The 24,959-nt window shown below is 43.5% G+C and overlaps 1 protein-coding gene across 1 annotated transcript in view; it reads left to right on the top strand.

The window, feature by feature from the left end:
• Nucleotides 1–24,753, top strand: part of RRP15 (ribosomal RNA processing 15 homolog) — a 29,904-nt gene extending 5,151 nt beyond the window's left edge. The window contains exons 2-5 of the mRNA XM_083605563.1: nucleotides 1,911–2,185; nucleotides 5,617–5,714; nucleotides 7,677–7,878; nucleotides 24,223–24,753. Coding sequence (XP_083461689.1) covers nucleotides 1,911–2,185; nucleotides 5,617–5,714; nucleotides 7,677–7,878; nucleotides 24,223–24,384 — 737 coding nt within the window. The 3' untranslated portion in view covers nucleotides 24,385–24,753. The remainder of the gene's footprint in view (nucleotides 1–1,910; nucleotides 2,186–5,616; nucleotides 5,715–7,676; nucleotides 7,879–24,222) is intronic.
• Nucleotides 24,754–24,959: the final 206 nt, after the last annotated feature.

Raw genomic sequence — 24,959 nt, 5'->3', positions numbered from 1 at the left:
AGGTTCCTGTAGATAGTTTTTAATGGTGCAAATTTGACCACTAAACAAAAAATCTTACTGGAGAATTACTTGCACTATTGTTTCATTTTTACAATTAGCCACTACATTGCTTTGTTGTATGGTATGTGTTAATTTTGCGTGCTTTGCTTTTCTACCTCTAGAGAGAATATCTTTTAAATGTTTCCAAATAGGGTCATACCTTGGAAATCAAACAGAATCCGTTCCAGAAGTCCTTTCAACTTCCAAAACATTTGGAAACCAAAGTGCGGCTTCTGATTGGCTGCAGAAAGCTCCTGCAGCCAATCATAAGCCCTGTCGGACGTTTGGCTTCCAAAAATATTTTGCAAACAGTTACTGTTTGCGGTGTTCGGGAGCCAAAATGTTTGGGAACTAAGCTGTTCCAAAAACCAAGGTATGACTGTGGTAGGGCTAGAGAACATCAGACCTGGGGGCCAAATACACAGCCTCTTTTTCTGCCTTTAGGAATGCTCTCCTCCATAACTCTGCTTTGCACCCTAAGCATTTTTGCCTGACTGGAATGTGCCCTAGAGTTCTGCCTCTTGCTTGTTTGGATGGCGGGTAGAGAGGGGTGTGGGTAGAAGCCAGCCTATTGTACAAAGGCAGAACTCATTCATTGCTTCGCCCACTTTTGCCTGGCATGTACCCCCAGGAAGCTTGTCCAGAATGGAAGTAGCCTTGGGATAGAGACTCCTGCCATATAGGATATTGTAGCCAAGGCAGTTTGTGCGGCAAAGTCTAGGAATAAAGGAACCGTGAGCACTGGAAAACTTTACTTCCTCTTCCCAGAGTTGCTCCATTCTGCTGGCGCAATCGCACCCTCACAAAAACAGAAAGCAAAGAAAACATTACAAAACCCTCTGAGTGACAGATTGAAGCACTTTCTGAGTAGTTGCTGGACAAACTTGAACACTTTATTTATTCTTAGGTGAACATGAAATACCCGGCTGTGTTTGGATGGTAGGTGGAAGTTTATGTATTAAGAAGTGATCTGATTGGTTCGTCATTTGTGGAGAAAACCCTTCCTTATCTCAGTGTATGTAATAGAGGCATCGGTTCTGTTTAGAGATGAACTTTAAGACTAACACACTTATCTTAGATTGTTTTAACATTAGTCATAGAATCATAGAGGGGCATCTAATCCAAACCCCTGCAATGCAGGATTATTTGTGCCCAATGTGGGGCTCGAACCCATGACCCTGAGATTAAAAGCCTCATTCTCTTACTAACTGAGCTATCCCACTTATATTGGTATCCTTTAAGGGAAACTTAAAGGGACGCGGGTGGCGCTGTGGGTTAAACCACAGAGCCTAGGGCTTGCCGATCAGAAGGTCGGCAGTTCGAATCCCTGCGATGGGGTGAGCTCCCGTTGCTCGGTCCCTGCTCCTGCCAACCTAGCAGTTCGAAAGCACATCAAAGTGCAAGTAGATCAATAGGTACCGCTCCAGCAGGAAGGTAAACAGCGTTTCCGTGTGCTGCTCTGGTTGTCCAGAGGCGGCTTAGTCATGCTGGCCACATGACCCGGAAGCTGTACGCCTGCTCCCTCGGCCAATAAAGCGAGATGAGTGCCGCAACCCCAGAGTCGGTCACGGCTGGACCTAATGGTCGGGGTCCCTTTCCCTTTCCCTAAGGGAAACTTGTAATTTACTTGGAGGAAAAGAAACCATGAAGGGTTGCAGCCAAAGCTCTACAATTGCAACTCTGCAAGTGTAGTGGGACTTCGCCTTCCTCTCCTCCTGCTTTGTGCCCCTAAAATCTGCTTCTGAGTTCCCCCCCAGGGGCTGCGGAGGAAGGTTCCGTCCCGCGAATAGAGGTCTCTTTTGCTAGCAGAACAAGACCATTGCATACATGTTCACTGAGTTTGATTTTTCTCCACTCTGCTCTTCTTCTAGGTTCTGAGTGGAGCTCTGGCATTCCAGAGGACAGCTTCTCTTCGGGGGGTGAAGAACCTGATGGCGACGATGAGGATGAGCCTCAGACCCCAGACACGAAAGCCAAAGATGCAGGAGAGTCGAAAGATGCAGGAAATGCGGGCTGGGCTGATGCCATGGCAAAAGTGCTCAGTAAGAAAGTTCCCAAGAGTAAGCCCACCATACTGGTTAAAAACAAAGAGCGGGATAAGGAACGAGAGAAGGAAAAGCAGGAGAGGCTGGAGAAGAGGAGAAAGGTAAGGAAGCAGATGCAACGTTATGATACTATGCGTTATGTCCTCCATAAAAACAGTCCTCCCCTTTAGTATTTATTCACACTTACTCTCAGTAGCCAGATTGCTAAACTTTTGCAGGCATTGATTTATGAAAGGTCAGTTTGAGAGAGGCCTCTGGGTTACTATGAAGCTTGCGCTCTGTGCATATGCTTTGGCTTGTCATGCTAGGGATTGCTAGTGTGCTCCAGGGGTAAAAACTAGCAGCCAAAACATAAGCAAAGTTATGCTTGTGCAGAAGTTCAAAGCTCGTTGGAGGAGCAAGCTTGCTCCCTAGCTGCTGACCTGGGACTGTGCCCATAATTTACTAAAAGTACCATCTGAATTCAACCTTGGACTGTTGTTTCCATCTCAGTTAGCATATTAGCACTGGGAAAACCGAAACTGGGACGAGTTCTGGCAAGTTATCTATGCAGAATGAACGTGTCGCTCAAAACAGATGATGCATACTCACCTTTGCATTGTTGTGTCTCAGAGTCCAGGAAGGAGCAGTCCTCTCCCCTCAGTCAGCCAACTCTTAAATCAGAATTCAAAGCTGGCCATTGATTGTCACTTGGTGAATTAAAGTTATTTATTGTTTGAAGGATGCTGGTTTCCTGGCCCTGTAAATGAGCCAATAATTTGTGTAGTATGTGGTAGCCTGTATTTTAGGACTGGGGCTTGCATGGTTCCTGGTCCTTACGGCTGACAGTGCTCCCTGTGTTAAAGTGTAAAGTTTTGGGAAGCAGTGCTTTTCAGGGAGTTAATAAGACATCCTTAGGTCACCGCTGATACACCTGGTGAACAAGGTACTAGTCTCTTTAGAAAGGCACTTCGGTTTTCCACTCTGTTAATGACAGTGCATCTGGGATAGGGTGAGCTAAAGTTTTAGGGTCTGGTGTTTCACATCTTTTAATGACTGCACAGTGGTGCTGTATAAACTGAACTGATTTATATGGTGTGATTCACTACCCAAGTAAGTCAGGGTACCAAGTAAACCAGCTGCTCTTACTTGGTATGAATCTAATGAAGCTCTAATGTGTATTGAAATGGCTTCATTTCAATAGCACTGTGTTACCAGACCACGGTGGCTGCTTTTCTTACTCCCGATATTTTCGGATGAAAATGTAAGGCTATAATATAGGATCTATTCAGTCACTGTTTGCTCTCTGAATCTGGTTTTATCGGATAAATATGTGGGGTACCACAAATTGGTGGTGTGCTGTTAGTCTATAAACTGATTTGTTCATCATGAGATAAACTTGAAACAGCCTGCCTTTTATTGATTCCATGCTGATGGAAAACTAAAATAGGGTTAGCTGTTTGATCAGAGGCCAGAGCATAGTCATCAAGACATGAATTCACAGCGGTCTGCCTGGAATTATAAAGATAAGAGTTTTCTATAACTGTGGGTAATGGAGACTTAGTGTTAAGAGGGTTCAAACAATGTTAACTTGCTGTTCAATTGTTTTAAGAAGCATGACAATCAGTTTTGCTAAAGTAGAGTGCGGGGAAAGGCAGGATAATATACATTGATGTGTACACAAATGTGTTTGTGTGTGTATGAAATTGCTGTCGATAAAGACAGGAACCGTGATTGGGTTTGCTTTTCGTGTCTAAATCAAGAAATCTTTACACACTGAAGTTGGTTTCTTTTTCTCACAAAACATTGGGCTATCTCAAAATATAATAAATCCCAGTCTTAATCTTCATAAGTAAAGTGCTACGTTGTTAAAATAAAGTGGGAAATGTCTCCAGTATTCCAAAAATCATGATAGCGCTCTTTATCTCTAATGAACAAGCTTCTGCATATTTGCTTTGGAACTGCAGCTCAGACATCTGCATATTGGCATTGAAGCTGCCTGATCCCCCATGTAAAGCATAAACTGTATATAATTACTGGAAAACAATTGGTTCATGTTATATTAAATATACAGTGGTACCTTGGGTTACATACGCTTCAGGTTACATATGCTTCGGGTTACAGACTCTGCTAACCCAGAAATAGTGCTTCAGGTTAAGAACTCTGCCCCAGGATGAGAACAGAAATTGTGCTGTGGCGGCGCAGCAGCAGCAGGAGGCCCCATTAGCTAAAATGGTGCTTCAGGTTAAGAACAGTTCTGTTTAAGAACGGACCTCTGGAACAAATTAAGTACTTAACCCGAGGTACCACTGTATAACTCTCTCTAAGTGTTACACATTTAATATAAACTTTTAGCAAGCGGCTATAATTGTGTTAAAGTTGAAGTCTGGCTGTATGAAGAAGTTTGATGGCTCTACCCTACTTAAAAATTGTGGCAATCCTTTTATTTTTGAAAAACTAACTGCATTTGTTCTGAGCTATGTCAAACAACTTTAAAAGTGTCTGACAAAATAGCGGATGAACTGAAAAACGTTTCGGCTTCGTTAAGACAGGTGGATTTCAAAACAGACACTGGGAGTTGAGTCTTGGAAGGAAGTATCTTATCTGTCATACCTCCTTAAAAGTTGAAGAAAGGTCTGGACAATAGCTAAGCATAGCTATAGTATGTATTATACTCCAATTTAAAGTTGTGTTTATTAGTGTATCTAGAAGCTCCTTTGCTTCCAGTGTCTCAGGCTTGGATGGTTGTACCATTGGAATGATTTCCAGTCTTGGAGATTGTTCAAGGTTCCCCATAAAATGCAATAGTCGCATGTATTGTCAGAGTACTGAGGTTGCTCATTTGCTCCCAAAATATTTAGAGTCTGAATACAAGGTTGCTATCACTGGGCACCACTGCTTATTTGCGGGCAAACTTACTCAAGTCATTCTTGAAGAGCTGTGCTGTTCATCTGTGGTGGTCAGATAGTGCTGCAAACCATCTTGAGAAGGAGGTAATGCCCCACAAATAAGTTGGGACCTGCATACCCTTCAACTCTAGTTTAGAATTCATTTCATAAGAGGCTATGCTCTAGGTTAACTATTTCAACCTTGCCGATCAGCTTTAAACATTTTGCTTGCCCAGGATAAATGGTTCAAAGTAGGTGTGATGTTGTTTGACTGAGTTTCTTTGTTCTTGGTGAGAACAAATAATCGCCTGCCTGGGTGAGCACCCAAATGTCCAGGTCACACTGCAATTGTTGACTTTGACTGGCAGGAAAACTCAATGCCCAGAACATCCCTGCTCAGGAATCCGCTTGATCCATTGGCTCTAATGTAGTTGGAAAGGTTTGCTGGAGAGCCTGTTATGTGAAAATCCACACCACTGACCTGTTGGGCCTATCGCTTGGCACTGGAGGAGCGATGCTGTTAAGCGTAGTTGTATTCTCCCCATCCTCACCTAACGTCGTCCTACATGATTTATCAACTTGGTTTTCTTAAGAAATATCTATATGTGCATGCTGCATTTTTAAAATGCCTAATGCTCTTTCGCATAACAATATTTATGATGCAGCTTGATAAAAAGCGGGAGTGGGAAATGATGTGCAGAGTGAAGCCAGATGTTGCGAAAGACAGAGAAATGGAGAGAAGCCTTCAGAGAATTGCCACGAGGTAAGAGTGTGTGTTTGGGCTTTTGAAAACAGATCTAAAGGCATGCCTGAGTAATCTGCTTCTAATCAAATTGAACTCTTAAGAAGTGACTCGTGGGAGTCAAATGATTTATACCTAGTTCTGTCTCGTACAGTATCAAGTTCAACAAAAGATTTCAGAAGTCTTATGAAAGCTTAAAATTTGGACAAGACTATAACGTGTTAAGTGTTCGCCCAGCAGGAGTTCTGGGCCTGAGCTCATCGTTTTTGTTAATTCCATACTTAGAAAATACACAGATCAATCACTTCTCCCACTCTTTGTATTTCTCTAAAGTGCATTCACCAAAACTCGCTGTTCTTGCGGTCAGATTACTGTCTTGCATTAACCTAGCGTTGCACCACATGGCTCTGGTCTAGCACATAACCAGTCCATTTTCTTGATCATATCAGTGGGCTTGTTTTTGACATCCTTACCTCCACAGAGACTGCTTTAAAAGCTTGCCTCTGAACTTTGCGTAGGTGGGTGTGCTAAGTCATTGTCTGACTCCTCTGGCATGTCCCAAAACCTAGTGTCACAGTTTTCAGTTTGTTTACTACTTGTTGGTGTTTGGCCGAACTGCTTCAGAGTTCCTATTCCCTTCTGTCATTTTTGCATGCACTGACCTTTAGCAGGAATAAAAGCATTTTGATAATTTTTCCAGTGTTCATACACACACCTGAAGGGTTGCATAGACATGCACACAGATACTCTGCCAGTGTGTGCATGCCATGCCAAGAAGTGAGGTTTTGCGTGAAGCAAATGCCTTTTCTGTGCTGACTCTGCTTACAGAGCCAAGGTATGTGAGTGTGTTTGAGTTCTTTGGTTTTTCTGTCCTGGAGGAAGATGTAACTTGCGTCTTGACTTAAGGACAGGAGGATGCAGCTAATAATAGCTACTTCTCTCAGACCAAGGGAGATGGTAAAAAACTCTGCTTGAGATTCCCTTGGAATGTGAGGGAGGCATCCACACTTCTTCCAGTAATTGCTAAAATGTGGGACCAGTAACTTTTACTAAGTCTTTTCTCAAACTGGGTGCCACAGAAGGCCACCTGCTTCCCAGAAACGGGGGGAAAGTGAAGAGGCACTAAAACAATAGGGGAGGTGACCCCTACAGTGCACTGAAAATATGCTGCTTATGAATTAAGCCCAGTGTTCTTCGAGAACGGTTACCCAGGGGCACAATAAAAGAAGGGGAGGAATCCTGCGCATCCATATAAATAGTTTCAGGAATAAGACATTTTTATAGGCCATCTGAAAGGTACTGTAAATTACTGAGAATAATTCCACACAAGCCACTGGACAAAAGTGTTGGAAATGAGGCTTAGTTCTGTCACAGCAAACGGCACTCAAACCAAAATCACTAACACAAAATGGGCATCAACAGCCTGGTTCATAGGACACTTTGCCAATGGTAGGAATAATCCTTGCTTTTTCATCATTTTTTCGTGGCGACGCTGGTCTGTGTGTTTGGTTAAGGCTACAAGCAAGCCTGAAGATAACTGATGCTCGTGAAACTCAATTAGCATGGGATTGTGGTGTCTCTAAATTAGATTTTCCTTATCATGATGCTACTCTCCAAGCGCAAACTGTAGTGTGGTGTGAAACTGGGCTTAGAATGTTTACTGGGTGCTTGAAGGAGTACACATTGTTGCCGTCACAAATTGTGGGCCAAGGTCTCTTAGCCTTTGGGTCGGTGACTGTGTGTGGTGTCCTTACATTTCACTGTTCTTTGATTTTACGAAAAGTGCATGATTTGGATCCCTTTTGGCTTTTGAATGGTGTCTTAAACCCACTTGCGTTCTGACTTATTACCCTGACTCCTCTTGTCGTTATCTCGTGTGTCTGGTGCAGTGGGGCTGAGGAGACGCTTTATCAAAGCCATGCTACCTAGCAGGTGTGGCAGTGAAACAACAGGTGCCTAACCACTCCTCCTTTCATCTGCCAGGGGCGTCGTTCAGCTATTTAATGCTGTCCGGAAGCATCAACAGAACGTCAGTGAGAAGGTGAAAGAAGCAGGGAGTTCCGAAAGAAAACGGGCAAAATTGATCTCGTCTGTTTCAAAGAGAGACTTTATCAACGTATTGAGAGGAATGGAAGGGATGGAAACAGAGCAAAATGCTGCCAGGAAGACCTTGAAAAGCAAACAGGTAGGTACCACTTCTTGGAGCAGTGGTTCTAATGTGGCAGAGTGAGCCATTCAACTTGCGTGTTTGTGTAATTTTGCTCTCCTGGCTTCAAATGATTATGGAACTTCTTCAGTGTCAGGTGCGTTACTGCTTGAATGTTATTCACAGTTTTGGAAGCTATATAACATGTCTGGGGAACCTTTGGCCTTCCAGATATTGCTGAACTAAAACTCCCGTCAGCCACAGCAAACTTAGCCAGCAAAGATGAGGGTTCAGCAACACCTGGAGGGCCCAAGGTTCCCTAGACATGCTGTGCTTCATGACCCTTGCTGCTGCCTTTTAGAGAGTGCTGGATTCTGCAGCTGCAGTACCCCCGACAGATGGCAGTCTAGCTTGGATACCTCCAGGAAAGTAAAGCCCATCACTTCACTTCCCAAGGCGGTCTAGTCCACTCTCGAAGTGCTCTTACAGCTTCAGTTGCTAAGGTTTTCCCTAAGCAAAGTCCTTACCTCGTTCACATTTTTGTTTTGCCCTCCTTGGGGTTTGGATAGCGTTGAATGGGCTTGGTGGGGCAATGGAGCTTAGAAGAACACAGCCATTGACACCAAATGCCCCACCGGAAGTCCCCACTTCACATTTTCAATAGAGTCCTGGGTATCTTCTTTTGGAGCATCTTAAGGAGAGATGAACGTATTCAGTACTGCTAACTTTCTAAGACAGATTTCCCCTTTTTGGTCCTTCGGTGTTCAGTCTTGGACAGATTATTTTTTTCTGGGAAATGGTATTGAAATTTGAGTTAGAAACTATGTCAGCACTTGCAGGAAACCTTGGCTCTCTCATCTTGGTTGAAAAGGAAAAATGAGATCTTAGGCAGCGTTGTTCTTGCTCCAAGCTACCATCTCTGCTTTCAAGTGGTCCACTTTATGGTGCTGCCTATCCCCTGTTGTCCTTCTCTGCACAGCTTTGTGACATGCATTGGCTGAGTTCAGGCATACTGCCAAGCCATAATGAAGAAACCAAATGATGGTGCTTATCTGAATTGTTTCCTATTTGCTCATCATCCAGCTTCGTAAGTTCACTCCCATCTCCATCTGCAGTAGCCTCATGAGCTGGAGCAGCTTCTCAGTGATCTGTCAATTCAAAAATATACCACAGCTTATCCTAGCTTCAAGCCATGCTTTGAGTTTGAAAGCTCCAAATGTGAGTAGGCTCACATTCAGACATTATGGATCTACAGTTTAAAATAAGCAAATCATGGGTTTGTGTTGTGTATCAACCCAGCCTATGTCAACCACTCTGGCTATGGATACTTGACTGATGGGCCATTGATCTGAACCAGAAGGACTGTTAAGACTGTTGAAAACTTGAAATGACAGGTTGGAGGTTAGAAATTGTCTTTCCTACATTTCATCTGGTACTTACCATTACGGTGGTACCTCTGGATGCGAACGGGATCCGCTCTGGAGCCCCGTTCGCATCCTGAAGCAAATGGAACCTGCATCTGCGCGGGTCGCGATTCACCGCTTCTGCGCATGCGTGTGACATCATTGTGACATCTGCGCATGCGCAAGCGGCAAAACCTGGAAGTAACGCGTTCCGTTACTTCTGGGTCGCCACAGAGCGCAACCCGAAAACGCTCAACCTGAAGCAACTTCAACCCGAGGTATGACTGTATCTGTTGTGGGCTTGTGAATGACTTGGTTTTGGGGCTGACCTCAGACCTCAGAATGACATTTGTTCTGATAATGACTTTATCTGCAGTGATTTGGTTTTCATTAAAAGTTCTGCCGAGTTACCTGTGTTCCAGCCTAGCTGCAGGGTTACTGCCGACGCAAGAATTCCTTCCGAGAGGAATCTGCTTTTAAAAAATCGTTCAAGGGCAAAGATGTTGGATCAGTCAGATTCGAAAGGGAGCAGGACTTGGGGTTTCGGAATCTAGAATTTCAGAAGCTGCATGTTTATAATGCATATTTGCGTTCATGCTTGAACTTTGTGCTCGCTAGTGGGTGGAATACTTCTCTTGGCCCCATTCCATTGGAGTTAACTAAGCGCTTTCCTGTGCCAGCAAGAAATACTTTAATCAGTTGGGAGACAACAGTTTGTCATGCGTTCTTTGTTTAGTGTGCTTTCGGGAAGCATGCCGAAACACTCCGTGGCATGAAGAACCCTCTGAGTTTCACGCAAGTGTACGATTAAAGTATTTTAAAAATTCATTGGGTAATAAGAGTAACTTAGACTGTCGCCAAGTGTTCCATTTCTCCTTAAATCTGTCCGGCTTGCTTGATTTCAAAGGCTGGAAAAATTAGAATAATAAGCTTGATGTTGTAATAGAAGCTCTCCAGCGCTGCTGTTCGTAATCTGTTGGTACACAGAAACTTAAAACTGACTTACAGGGCGTGTTGCATAGCTAGCACTGTGGTCAGAGTTGGTGCTTTGGTTGCTGACAGAGCAGGTCTTGTCACTAAAAATCATTGAGGTTGGGTGGGAAGGCAGACCAGGAGCTACGTGGAAGTAAGGAGGGGGTAATATGCAAGCGTGGCCTAGCCAAGGAGAACGAAACCCATGCCATTATGGTATATTGGGGGGGATGGGGACTGGGCAGGCTCCCATTTGGGAGGGTCTTCACTCTCCTTTTGCCTGGAGTACTTGCAGAATGAGAAGAGAACAAGCTCCTCTTCTCTTGTGAAGTCTTGTGTGTGTATGTGTATGTGTGTGTATGTGTTCAGTTTTACTGTGGGTTAAATGGAGACTGTGCACAACTCGGCAGCACATTCAGGTGTGCTGTGCATGGTATCTAGCCAATATGCATAGTTGCCAGGCAGAGACTCCTGTGGTTTGACTAGGCCCCATACATATTTTACCCGTGGAACTGATGAGCGAAACAGGTGCTGGAGGACGTCTTGCTTCTGTACGGCTGAAATGTCCTGGTTGTCTTTTTGCATGGTAAAAAGTACGATGTGGGGTGTTCGGTTCTCTCCCCACCCCCACCCCCCGCCTGGTAGGTATTTCAGAAAATCAATTTTGGACGGGAGAAGCTTTTGTCAGCTTTCCAAACCTAACATCTGATACCTTTCCCTCAACCCCTTAGTTGAAATAATGTTATAAAGCTGGTGGGGGAGGTGTGCAAAATCCTGGATTTTTTAGATCATATGCATTTGCGGCAAAATCTGTCTTTATAGTAATGCCTTGGTATTTGTGGCTATTCTCTCCTCTTCTCTCTCTCTCCCCCCCCCCCCCCATTTTCACTTCCTGCAACTTTTTGAACTCTAAATCTCTTCCTACTATTCAACTAAACCAACTCTTGGGGGGGAGGGGTTGCCATGTGGCTCTCAGTCAAGGCGGGCTTTGGTTTTGCTTTTGTTCCCCACCCTTCACCTTTTAAAGAAATAAATGGGAATTGAAATGTTCAGCATCAGGTAGGAACTTGACCTCAGAACACAAATATTTGTGGATGGAGGTATTTTGGGGACACACATATTAAGCGTTCCTTATGGATTTCTGCAGCTTTTATGTGACAGGTAGGTTGTTAATGCATCTAAACTCTTGAGTGGAACTGCGAAAGATGGAATTTGCATGAATATCTCCAGGGTAATCAGTTTGCAATGGAGAAGTACTGTTTCATTGTATTAATGGGGGGGGAGGGGTTGAAGCTCGATTGTGGCCATAGATCAGAGAGAGGTGGGGAACACAAAATTTCCTCCAGCTGCATGCAATGAGTAGATGTCAGAACTAGGCACATTTTTGTGCCGTGCATTGCCAAAAGTGTGCACCACCACTTTGTGTCCTTTTGTTGGTGTGGGATGCCTATAAATGCATGGTTATTAGGTTTCTAAACTGCTTTGAGCATCTCTCTCTCTCTCTCTCTCTCTCTCTCTCTCTCTCTCTCTCTCTCTCTCTCTCTCTTTTAACCTGGCAAGTCCAGCTTTGGAAACAAGTTTTAATTGAACTTGAAAAGTTTTGATTGAACTTGAAGAATGAATGCTCTGGTAGGCCAAATTGTAAGTGTCGATATTCAAGGCCACAGGGCAGGAATCTTATCAGTTCCTATGCTATGGTAGCTTAAGGTCAGCCACAGATCATTCAGAAGCCCATGAAGAAAGTATTTATTTTGTCTCTCCACGTATGACACTGCCTACTCAGCAGTACACACCGTAGCCTGAACGGTCGTGTGGGCAGCAGATGTGCTGCTGAACAAACCTTGAAACAGAGAGCAAGACCTCTCCAGTGCCTGCGATTCCGTATAGCTCTCTCCTGCTGCAGGTTAGACCTGCTTTGCTTGTGCTCAAGCATACACTTTATCTCACCGTGTTCTCAAAGTAGCACATGCGATCCTTAGTGAATAGAGCATGCTGTAACACAGAATTCTTCAACCTTGGGCCCCAGATGTTCTTGGCTTCTAACTCCTATGATCCACGACTAGCTTTGCCCAGCTTTCAAGGATGATGGGCGTTGTCCCACACCATCTGGGGACCCAAGGTTGAAGAGAGCGGCACAAGCAGGGTCTGAAGTAGTTGAACACCAGCCTCGGTACCTAAGTGCCTTGTTTTCTCTTTAATAGAGGAATTTAATGTCATGGAGGGTACATTCCTAGGAAGGGTTTGTGGTACATCTTCCTCACTACATTGTGAGCTGGATTTCATTGATCTTTTTGAAGCTTTCAGAGTTCTACAACTGCAAAATAATAATAATAATAATAATAATAATAATAATAATAATAATAATAATAATAATTTTATTTATACCCCACCCTCTCCAGCCAAGACTGGGCTCAGGGCGGCTAACACCAGGTATAAAAACAATTGATTAAAATACAACTTAAAAACAACATTAAAATGCAACATTAAAATGCAGCCTCATTTCAGTAGAAACTCAAATCAAAAACTTTTTGGGGATGAAAATGTCAAATCTTCACCAAGGCCAACTATCCAGACTGGTCCTACGTGGGCCAGAAAAAAGCCAGGGAAGTCCCCAAATAGGAGTTCCATCACAGAAGGAGAAAGGAAAAAGGAGAGATGTAAGGCAGGTCTTTACGTGAAGTGGAATAAGGTGGTAAAGTCCCGAAGTGTGGGAAGTTTCCCTGCCTAAAATTGTATGCAGCTAGAAAGCCAGCGTTTTGTGGTTTTTTTTTGGGGGGGGGAGACCACAGTTTGATTTCCTTCCCCACCCCTGCTTACAATCTGATACCATCTTTTATCGTGCCACCTAATTTTGCTGCCTGTGCAGACCCTGTGCATGCTCGTTCACGTTCACCAGCAGAGAAGGGTTTTCCTCTCGCCTGTCTCCTCTACAGCTCCAGTGAGGTTTCACGGTCTGGTGTTTGAAAACTTGTTCATGCTCCTTTAAAAACTGCAGCCCTCTCTGCAGATTTTCTGTGCTCAGATGGGAGTAATTATTTTTTTGAACGGGATCCAAGGACTTTGCCTTTCATATCATTAACGGTTTATCAAAGTATTTTTTAATCCTCGCTGAACCTGCTGACTTTTGTAATATATTTTTCTCTCTCTCCAAGGTACATAATGCTTGTTTCTGGGCAGGATCTTGTGGTCTCTGCCCCCTTCCCATCTTCCTTATCTGGGAAGCCTGCTTGGGGAAGGCAGCAGGCTTTGTTTGTGCCATGCTATTTAGAGTATGGTAGCAGTGAGGGGGGGCAGGCTTGGAACATTTGTATTCCCAGCGTTAAGTTGCGTTATTCTGAGCATGGCCTCTCACAGAGACATAATGGGGACTTAAGTCCATTGAGTCTACTCTATCTTTATTGGATATCCCCCAGTACTTGAAGAGTTTTATCTCCACCACTCCAGTGCCCACTGTAGGGCCAGCCAGGAATACCAACCCTGCCTTGGACCCCTTTGCACAGGGAGTACTAAGATACAATCTTCTGGGAGATAGAGGATGAGCACAGCATGGTTTTGGAGGGAGATAATGCAAGAACTTGGCAGTGGAGAAAGAAGAGGGGCTGCTGTGCCGTAGCATGGATTTCTACACTTCCCCTCTTCTACTGAGGCTAGATGCAAGATTCAGAGAGCGTCTCCCTCCCTTCTGGTCAGGATCTTCCTCCCTTGTTCATCATAATTCATCCCCTCTGCAATTTGGAAAAGTTTGTGTTTTTGCTCCCCTTGCTCCTGCAGTTGTGTTGTACGTCAGTATCTGCATATCTGCACTCTGTAGTCAGGCTGCGTCCAAGTCCGCACTAAGGAGACAATTGGGGAGAGGAGCAGTTACAAAGCTCCTCTGTGCTTTTAAAAGTTTGTTTTGCGAAGTGTAGCTGAACCTCATATATCCTAACAATTGTGCAAAAGTGGAGGTGCCTCTGCTGGGTGTCTCTGCTAGAAGCACTGTAGCTGCTTGTCTGCATACCAGAATCTCCCTCTGCTATTATAATATATGAGCTAGGGAGATGTTTGGAACTTGTTAAGTAGCCTGAAGAACAGGACTGCATTGTAGAAACTTGCAAGAGAAAAAAGAGTATTAAATCATAGTGATGATAAATCAACAATTACATGATCTGTTTTGTGCATGTGTTCATATGTAATGCATGACCTTAAATTAACAACCAGTACTATCCATTGTGTTGAAATAACTTGCAAGGGGAACTTGGGTTGTTACCTTATTTCCCCCTGGTATTACTGCCAGAATGGTTTTTTTGTTTTTTGTTTAAATATAGCAATGCTATATAAAACAACTTGGAACAACCTGCGATACACACCTTTTGATCTAGTACATGCATTGTGCACAGACATCCAAAATCTCTAATTCAATTAGGACTGCTTTATTAAACTTTAGAAGCATGATAGTCACATATATTTTATTTGAGTTTTAACTTGACAGTATTATACTAACAGCTTCCGTAATTCCTGTGGTCATGATTGTCTTGAATGCTCATTCACCTGCACTATCTCTCATTTAGGCTCCCCTAACCCTAAGCTGGGACGCGGGTGGCACTGTGGGTTAAACCACAGAGCCTAGAACTTGCGGAAGGTCTGCAAGAGCCTTGCAGAAGGTCGCGGTTTGAATCCCCGCGACGGGGTGAGCTCCCGTTACTCAGTCCCTGCTCCTGCCAACCTAGCAGTACGAAAGCGCATCAGAGTGCAAGTAGATAAATAGGTACCGCTCCGGCGGAAAGGTAAACGGTGTTTCCGTGCACTGCTCTGGTTCGGCAGAAGCGGCTTAGTCATGCTGGCCACATGCCCCGGAAGCTGTATGCCGGCTTCCTCGGCCAATAAAGCGAGATGAGCGCTGCAACCCCAGAGTCGGCCACGACTGGACCTAATGGTCAGGGGTCCCTTTACCTTTACCTTTAACCCTAAGCTGTCTTTTACATTGAAGCTGAAAATGGCACCATTCAGATCTTTGTTGAGTCACGTAGTTGTGGACTACCATAACCATAGTAAATTCTGAAATATAAACTTCCCAAGCTTTCGTTAGGTATCATTTTAATTCCAAATTGACTTCTAGCTTTGGGCTCCGTTGTATAGATAGACAACGTGCCTTTTTTTGCAGAATGTTGCCTCCAAATTTCTTCAGGGTCATGGAAATGTGTTCAGCAATGTGGAGTGAAAGGCCTTGGTAGTGAAGGTGTGACTTTACCCTTCTCCCTCTTAAGAAGGTGGTCAAGAAGAGGCCTTTTCTGGCAAACCAGTCAGAAGCAGATGGGAAGGAATGTGTCTTTCTCTTCCCCTGCTCTTTAGCTCGTTGTGCATGGAGCTGTGTGTGTCCTCGTTTATGAGACTTTGCACCCACCATCCTCTTGCTTTTCAGTAGCCAGCCTGCTGCTATCAGAGCCTTAACCATCAGTAAGGTATGCACCTTGGGAAGCAGTTTTGATTTTGTTGTGTGTGTGTGTTTGTGTGCCTTATTGAGCTTGCATCTTAGTAACAACCTGGAAAGATCATAGAGGCTTTGGAATTAACTGGCCAAGCGCAGTCCAAGCCCTTTTATATGGTCCATATCACACTTTAGGAATTGGTACAGAATGGCCAGGATTTGGCAGGCTCTTCTCCAGGCAGGCCAAGGGCTAAGCTAGCATAAAAATGGATTCTTTCCGATAGACGGTCTGATCTTTCCAGGTCGGGATTAAGATGTTCAACAAAGCATTACGCCTTCGTTAACCCTACCTGGCTCATGAACAGAGAATTTAGACCCTAGTACTGCCAGTCTCTCAACTGGCTCTGCACATATTCCCCTAATAAGGAGTGCATTCTTAAAAGTAGGGGGAATTCTACAGAGAATCTTGGTCTATTGAAAACATCTCAAGTTTAGTGATACAGATTTAAGTTAATAAGTATTTTTTTCCTTTATGGAACAATGAAGCTTTTCTGCCCCAGTACTAATTGTATATATTTTTGAACATGGAATCCCAGGGGTGGAACAGCGCTGAACACTGGTGGGTCACATGCAAATTATCTGGCAATGTTGCAAATCTCATAGAGCCATGGGACTGAAAAGGATAATTAGGACGCTGTTCTAAGGCCCCTCCAGGTTAATTTGCAGATGCAGTTTGCCACTTGCCTGCTCATTGAGTTGTAGTTTGAAAGCCATTGTAGCTGCTGCTGCTGCTGCTGAACTGTATCTGCTTTGACGTGGCTTTATGCATGCTCATTTCTATAATTCTACTGCCATTTTGTTGTTCAAAGTACAGTTCTGAAAAGCAGTTCAGTATCATTCCTGTTTATTCAGAAGCAAATCCTGTCGATCTGTTAGTGCCCTGGAATTCAGCAGCTTGGACTGGGGCAGTGGAGGCTGATTCTGTGGGCCAGTGGGGCACTGCCCCACAAACACATTCCGCCCTCGATTTCTGCCTGCCTGCCTCCTTGCAACCAGGTCAAGGGGTTGGCACTGCCCATCAGCATCCTGCTCCTTGGGGTCAGTGTTGACTTTGTAGAGGAGGAAGCAGGGAAAACCAGGGCATGAAGGTAGGAAAACATGAGTTATTTGCCCATTTTATATATATGTGCTGAATATCTGACCAGATTAAATGAGCTGCCACTGACATGTACCAGTGCATAAACCAAGGGAGATGGTCTTGGGTTGCTGCTGAATCCTGAACACCAAAAATGGAAGAGTCAGCAGCTGGAGAGGAATAGTATTGGAAGCAACTGAATCTTAATTGGGAATACTCATCTGTCAGTTGGATTGTGCAGTTTCTGTCCACATACATTTAAAGCAGCATGGTGTGAAAGTGGCCATTGCCTCTATGTCAAAGAACTGCTATAGAAACTATGCACATTCCAGCTGATACGGAGTGAATGTGGCCAGGGAAAAACTCTGTCATAAGCAAGGTAGATGGGATGAAACTGGGAGTAAGTAAGGTTGCACCCAAAGACCTGATGTTAATTGTGGTGTCCACCATCTGTATCATGCTTTACCTTGCCCTGCCAGATCAGACAAAAGACCTGTCTATCAAAGCATCCTGTTTCCTACAGTGGGAGACTAGATATTTTGGGGAAGCACCCCAGGCGGGCGATGAGCATGATATCCCTGACTTGCTACAATTCCCTAGTGACTGGCATTCAGAGGCAGCCTTCCTCTGATCCTAGAAGTGCTGTATTGATGCCCTCCGTTCATTTTTCTGATTAAGTGCTGGGCTTAAGCTTGCAGGAGCTTCATCCTTGGTCAATGTCAACCTGAAGCACGCTTTTATTCGCATGGTCTGAAACAGAACCCAAGTGAGGCTGTTAAATATTGGGTGTACATGGAGACAGGTTGCCTTCCTTGGGTGGTCCCCCAGCAAAGACTCAGAACGCGAACCTGTAATTCCACAGCTCTGTGGCTAATTAAAGCAGGACAAACACAACACTTCTGTGCGCTGGAGATGAAGTTATCCAGAAGAGAATGGAGACCAGGTGCTGTAAACAATTCTCTGCGATGTTTGCTTACTGAGAATGCTTTCCAGCAGCTGTAGCAGAGCCTCCTGATTAAGAGCTGCTGATGGGACTGGGGGTGTTCAATTGTGTACATCATTTTTCACATTTGTGTTTTGAAGCCAGTATAACTTGCTGCTTGGGTTTTGTTCCAAGGCAGCAGTGGCCAATTCCATCACCCACCCACCAACTGAAATTGCATTCTGCAGAGAGGACTGGAGTTTATTTTCAGTATGGCTGTCAACTAACTGAAGCCTTTTTTAAATGATTTATCACTTGCCTTTGCTTAAATCTAAATGCATTTTGCTTATTTCCAAAGCTGCAATGCCCCTTTGAGGCCCTAGAGGGATTTTCGTTTCTTCATCGTAGAAATTCTAAACGACCTGATAAACCAAAGTTGCCACATGAAAGAAATAGTTGTCTTTAATATCCCTACTCATTTTGGGGACCTGGGATATACAGTAATTATTACAGTAATGCACCAAAGTCACAATGGCTTAAGAATGAAGCAAGTTCAAGTCCTATCAGCCAGCATTAGGGAACACTTAAATGCCATTGATTCCCACTGCATGCTGTTTGCTTCAGTTACCTATTTTTACTGAGGAGGGGGGTGAGTGAGGGAGGTCAAGTTCGTTCCTGGTGTGCAATGTACATGGTAGCTACAAATGCAGATGGGAAGGAAAAGCCATCGTAAGATTTCCTTTAAATCTCTTTTTGCTATGGAGAGATGCTAAGTCGATACAGCTGGGAAAGCAATGCCCTTTTCGGTCTCAGTCCCACTGATTCATAGGGAGCTTAAATGTTCAAGCTTGCAGCGGTTGTATTTAGTCATTCTTAGTATATAGCATTCTCTCAATGTCCCAGCTGATGTCTTTGCCTATCAAAAACTTGATTTGTTTTTACATCCAAAGACTGCTCATGCGATCGAGAATTAAAGCGGGGGAAATGGGTAGAAGCTCACTTGTGCTGTGGTTTGGCAAACTCAGTGACAGGAGAATTCCTAGGTAAATTCCAGCTTCAGAGTTTGGCCACAATCCTGTGCAAGGCAAGTGAAGATTTTATATACCGGTACCTAACTAGAAAAGTCACAAGCCCACCCCCTCAAAAAAAATTTTTGGATGAAGGTTTGAATGCTTTCCAATGATTGGCATTCAGCCCCACTGTAAAAATTGCAGTGCCCCAACTGGGGCTGGTTTTATTGCCTCCAAAGGGTTGTCTTGTCTCTATTTTTATTTTACTAATTGAGCTTGGACTGCCAATATGTTTCTACTAAATGGAGATTAGTTTGCCCTGGTAAATGAGTCCTCAGAGTAATGAGCAAAAAGCTGCTGCAAAACATGTTTACTTGTAAGTCCTTTTGATTTCAGTACAAGAGCTTAAGTTTGCCGTTTCTAAGAAGTATTTCTCACATACACGTTGGGCTGGTTGGGAAGCAACAACAAACAATGGTTTGTTATGAGCACCAGCCTTGGGATTTCGGCCCTCCATTGTGCTCTGTGTGTATGAGGAGAGGCGAGGTAAAGCTTCTGCTTCTGGTGTAGAAGAAACTGCAGTTTGTTCCACCAGAAGCTGGCCTTTGCTGCAAGGATAATGTTAGGAAATAAGACAAGACTATCCAGTCCCCATTGAAATTTTGCATGCTTTGATGCCTAGTAAATGACAACTTGTTGAAAACATGAACAGAGATGAGACACTGCACCTAAGCACCAAATGAAATTTACAATTTTTTTGCTTTGCACCAATGAAGCAAACGTGGAAGACCAGTCATCTTCTTTTCTGGGTGGGTGGGTGAGGAATTTTGCACACTATTCCTTCAGCCGTATGATTGTATCATTCTTATTACGAAAATGCAAAAAGAAGTGCCTATCTAGGTGTGGGGTTTTGTGAATATACACCTCTCTGCACTGCTGTTGCAAGATACGGATTGTTTTGGCTTCTCAGGAATGTGCCATTTTGGAAGGCAAGGAATGTAGGCCTTGGCTTAATAAGGTAGAATTAAAGTTGCGTCATGTTGCAGGTGCCAGGAATAAGTTTGTTAGAGGAAGTTGGATTCTGGCATTAGATAATACGTTTTTGCAGAGGGAGAGTCGATGTGAGCTAATTGCTAATCATGTAGAGAAGGACCTTATTGTGTTCTTTGGACTCTTTTCTCTTCTCTTTTAGGAGAACTGGGTCAGAATCGATTCACATGTTGGCCCATGGGGTGAAGTCAATGAGCACATCAGATGTGCTGATTTGTGTTTGTGGGCTTTGAGTTTTAAAAATATGTTAGGTGGCCCACAGTGCTTCCCTGTCTATGGGTGTCCTCCCACAAGACAAGTTTTCCATATGGCTGTCATGTCCATGTAGAAAATCACATATACTCTTCATATACACAGTGATGTATGAAAAGTGCATATGTCTATTTTGCTATGTAGATGTGGTGCAGAAACTCAGGACTTCTCACTGTACATATAGCAGATCAGTGTTAGAAATTCAGATATATAAGCTAGATGCCAAATAGCTCCTTAAACCAAGGTTACAGTCACCAAAATAGAATGTCTAGTTGCCTTTTGGGGCAAGACAGCTCTAAAGCCTTGTTTTTCAAATGTTTTACTGACTGTGATTGATTATCAGTTAAACATCTGGCTACTTCAGATGACAACCCTTGAGAACTAAAAGAAGAAAAGTCACTTTATCCAGGGACAGTCCACATACCTATTGGCCTATTCCTACCCCCTTCTTCTTAATGGTGACACAGACAATTCATAGTATAAGGATATTCTTCACAACTGTGAGCAGGGGCTGGGGTAAGTGAAGACAAGAAACAACAATTAACTATAATGTTGTTCACTGCTCCTGCTCAGGCTGCACAGAAAAAAGCATTTTGGTTTCTGACATTCATTCTGATTGTTCAGATAAAAATATACAGTGGTACCTTGGGTTAAGTACCTAATTCGTTCCGAAGGTCCGTTCTTAACCTGAAACTGTTCTTAACCTGAGGTACCACTTTAGCTAATGGGACCTCCTGCTGCCACCGCGCCGTCGGAGCATGATTTCTGTTCTTATCCTGAAGCAAAGTTCTTAATCTGAAGCACTATTTCTGGGTTAGCAGAGTCTGTAACTTGAAGCGTATGTAACCTGAAGTGTATGTAACCCGAGGTACCACTGTAGCTAGTAGAATTCTACAGGATGTGGTATTAGTGTGTGAAAACAGTCCAGATCCATTGATCCCCAGGCTGGCACCTCCCGATGGTGGAAATGCCCAGGCATCTTGACTTGGTTGCAAGTGGCCAAGAGCCAGGTGAAGAATGCACCTGGTGCCTGGCTAATTTCATGAATTCATGTGTGCACCCATCAAACACTAGACACATGAGATCTGTGCTGGTTTCTACCCTGCAGGAAAGAAAGGAAGTGATCTTAATGGTGATGGGGCTTGGTTAGGAGGGAGCGTTACAGCTTGACGATTCTTGGTAATAGCAAGAACTCTCTTGGTGGGTCTGTGTAAGCCTCAAAGCTTACCAAACCAACCAATCCATAGAATTAATTACAATGGAACCTAACAATAATTGTAAAAAAAATGCTGTTTAATTTTAATAGTGGGATGTGAGGAGCAGGGGGAAGGAAGAATGCAGATGGGTCTGGTTTTGGGCAAGATGACATCCTTCTGGAGAAATATGAAGTATTTCATCAATACTAACCTTTAAGTTAAAAAAAATATTTAGGCTGCAGTCCCACTATACCTGCATACCAGGGAACTCAACAGGACCTGGGAATTTCTGATTAGATGTGGTTAGAATTATGCTGCTAGTTTGATGTTGAACACGGCTGAGCTGTATTTAATGGGACTGAAAACGAATCATAACTGTGGATCTCTCTGTAAATTTTCTTTGGTAAATGTTTATTAAAAAGAAAGCGCTAAATGCCTTGTTGATGCAATAGCACTGCAGTCCTATATGTTTCTATCTAGAAGTAAGCTCCATTGAGTTCAGTGGGATTTATCCCCACATAATTGTATATAGGAATGCAAACTAAATTTGCTAAGCCACAGGACATGTTTAGCTTTTGCTGCAAAGGCTATGTTTTGGTATGCTACTGCTTGAATTGTAGCCACCACAAAGTGGTGCTGTTGCACTGTAGAAAATGTCTTTTTTGCTTCTTCATTCTCAAACAACGGACAACTAGTGAAGTTCTAAATCCTTAGTAAAAAACAAACATCTGTCTTTTTTATACCTTCTCAAAGTAGCCTTATACCACCTGCTTCCAAGCAAAAAAACAAATTCAGAGTAAAATTACCAGTGTATTGCTATCCAGATATGAGCTTGTTGAACAACAACAACATGGCAGCTTTCTGCTATGATGATAGACAATTAAGTCATACTCTGAATAGACCCACTGAAATCAGTGGGTCTCCTTTGAGTGTGACTATCATCAGATATTGCCCCATATGACTGGCTGACACCAAGGAGGCTTTTGGGTAACTAACCAGATACGCTAAATGTTAACTTTGGGGTAAGTTGTTTGTTTGAGGGCTTTATGAAACCCATGTTTTGTGTTGGTGCAATGTGCCAGGTAATGTCTTAATGAAGCTGTATCTTGAGAGTAATTAAAGAGAGGCAGCTTAGATTGCCACATAGAAGCTTTTTTTAAAAGACACTGTTCCCTGGGTTAACTATAGATTAATCCATATGGGGGGGGGGGGAGGTCAAAGTGCACCATGCCATGCTTGTAGCCTGTCTGAAAATAGCCAGCACTCTTGCTACTTAAGCACCCAACGCTGTGTCCTTGCATGCACCTTGTTTGCAGAAATAAAATGAAGCCGGTCCTCAGTTCACATGTATTTTGAAATCTCACGATCCAAAAGCTTTTTAACTTGATCCACCAAGAGAGATTTGGGAGTATGGGGGAGATGTCATTGTACATTCCTGTACACTCTGCAGCGCTCTGTGCTTTCCTGTAGATCCCAGATGTAGTTTTTGCGTTCCTCTTCTAGTCCTCGAGTGCTGAGAGATTAAGTGATGTATGTCATGCATGAGCCAGCCCTCGGATTACTACTAAAACGCTGCATTTCTTACAGATGTCAAAATAAGCTCTCTAACATGTTTGATAATGGAGTATGCTGTAAACTATTTACTGAAGAAGTCTCCGGTTAAACATCTTCAGTTTTTAGAGGTGGGAATCACCCTTCTTTGGGGATTCACGGAGCTTATGTGGTTGCCATACAGTGCCAAGCACTCGTGGATGAGGGCTGAGTTTCTGGAGCCATTTCATGTAGGCTTTAGGCCTGCTTTTGGTCACCTCGAGGGACCAAAACCACCAGGAGTTTGCGTGCAATTCTCCTCGGTCGCTTTAAATGCAATTGACCATGGTATCCTATGGCTCAGAATTTGAGGCACCATTTTCAAGTGCTTTGTTCAGTGGCCTCTTCCAAAAGAGCTCCTGGCAGACTGTTCTTCTACTCTGTTGCATTCATGTTTTGGTGTATTCCTGGTGGGTGGTTTACCCTGTTCTTGACATGGTTGTGCTACCTCCAAAAGGGGCGGGCTGCCTGGGGGGATGTTCCAGCATTGTCAGTGAGGCCACATGTTTCCTCTGTAGGCCAGGTTGCCCTTCACTAGCTTAGGTTGGCAGTCATGCAAGGTACAGGTCTGCTTTGGGTAGATATAGCCCAACTTCAGTCTTCTATGTTCTTCTGATAACCTATATTTCAGTTGGGCTGAAACAGTTGGTTGGGCTACTATAATACCGTACACGGGGCTGCCTAGGCCAGGCAACATGATCGGTTTGTGGCAGTGCTTTGTCAGCTCTGCAAGCTCCCAGTCTGGGTTTAGTTGACTTCAGGCCTGTGAAGGACTCCCTGCTAAGCTCTTCAGTAGAGGCAAGTCTTCTCTTGAGTACCTCCACTCTATGGGGTATCATGGGTAGCTACTGGAGAAAAACCCCTTTTGATGCTTCTTTGACTTACCGATTTTCTTGCTTTTAAGATTCCTTGTCTTACGTACATTAATTTCTTTTTTCAATTGGATCTTGGGCCTTTCTTTTGTAAGCTCTAGCCATGTGAGTAGGTGTCAGTTGTGAGCTATGTAAGTTGGAGTTTGAGTGAATATATTAATAATAGTAATTTATATGTCACCCATCTGGCTGAGTTGCCCCAGCCACTCCGGACAGCTTGCAACAGATTAGAAAACCACAGTAAAACATCAAACATTAAAAACTTCCCTATACAGGGCTGGCTTCGGATGTTTTCTAAAGTCAGATAGTTGTTTAGTTCTGTGACATCTGAGAGGAGGGCGTTCCACAGCTGTGAGTGAGAGACTACTGTGATACTAAGAAGGCCCTCTGCCTGGGAATGCTTTCATTACTTTTTAAAGGTTTCCATTACTTTTTAAAGCAAGATCCCTGTAGGGATCAGGTAGCATATCTATAATTCTAAATATAGTCTGTCTTGGATGCTTCCAGTTAAGGAAACTTAATTTGCTTCTGCTTGATATTACCATTCACGCTCGTCTCCTTTCCCAACCCTCAGGATGAATCTAGATCGGAAGAGGGACCGGCCTGGAGTATATTGCGAGACGACTTCATGATGGGAGCTTCCATGAAAGACTGGGATAAACAGAGTGATGGGGAAAACGCTGCTGGAGAAGACAGTGGAATCAAGGAGGAGAGTGAAAGTGACTCAGACCGATGAAATCCAAAGTGATTCAAAAACTAGTGGGGGTTTTTTTGGGGGGTGGTTAATATAAAGATTCTTGGTTCAAGCAAGGATGCCTTTTTCTTACAGTCTCTTTGAAGGTTGAGGGGAAACTCGTTTTAACAAAGCATCGTCCAACAATCCTGAAATCTGCAGTATTTCCTCTCTAAAGATGTCTAATTTATACATATTTCCAAAACAAAGCTGTACAGTCAAAACAGCAGCACCTGCCCAGTCGGAAAAAGGGAGGGGTTTTTGCCAAGGTCTCTATGAGTTTAAATATTAACATGATGCTTGCATTTCCACCTCTCTGTTTGTAACTTGGCTAGGTGTTTATCAGTTCATAAAATAAAACAGTGAAATATCCTTACCATGTAAAATTATTTGCTTCTATAGAGACTTAACCTTTCTTGGCTTCGAAAGGCTTTGTAGGTAATAAAGCAACCATTAATGTGTGATTTTGGTCTCTGAGCGTTGATATAACTGGAGACGACCGTGAAAACTTAATTTTAAAAGGAGGAGGAAAAGCCAGGAAATGTAGCCATACTGTGTCCTCTCCTTTTTCCATATGT

Source organism: Podarcis filfolensis (genome assembly GCF_964270895.1).
Source record: "Podarcis filfolensis genome assembly, chromosome: 3".
NCBI lineage: Eukaryota > Metazoa > Chordata > Lepidosauria > Squamata > Lacertidae > Podarcis > Podarcis filfolensis.
Note: the sequence above shows the minus strand (reverse complement) of the source record. Positions and strands in the feature narration are given on the sequence as shown.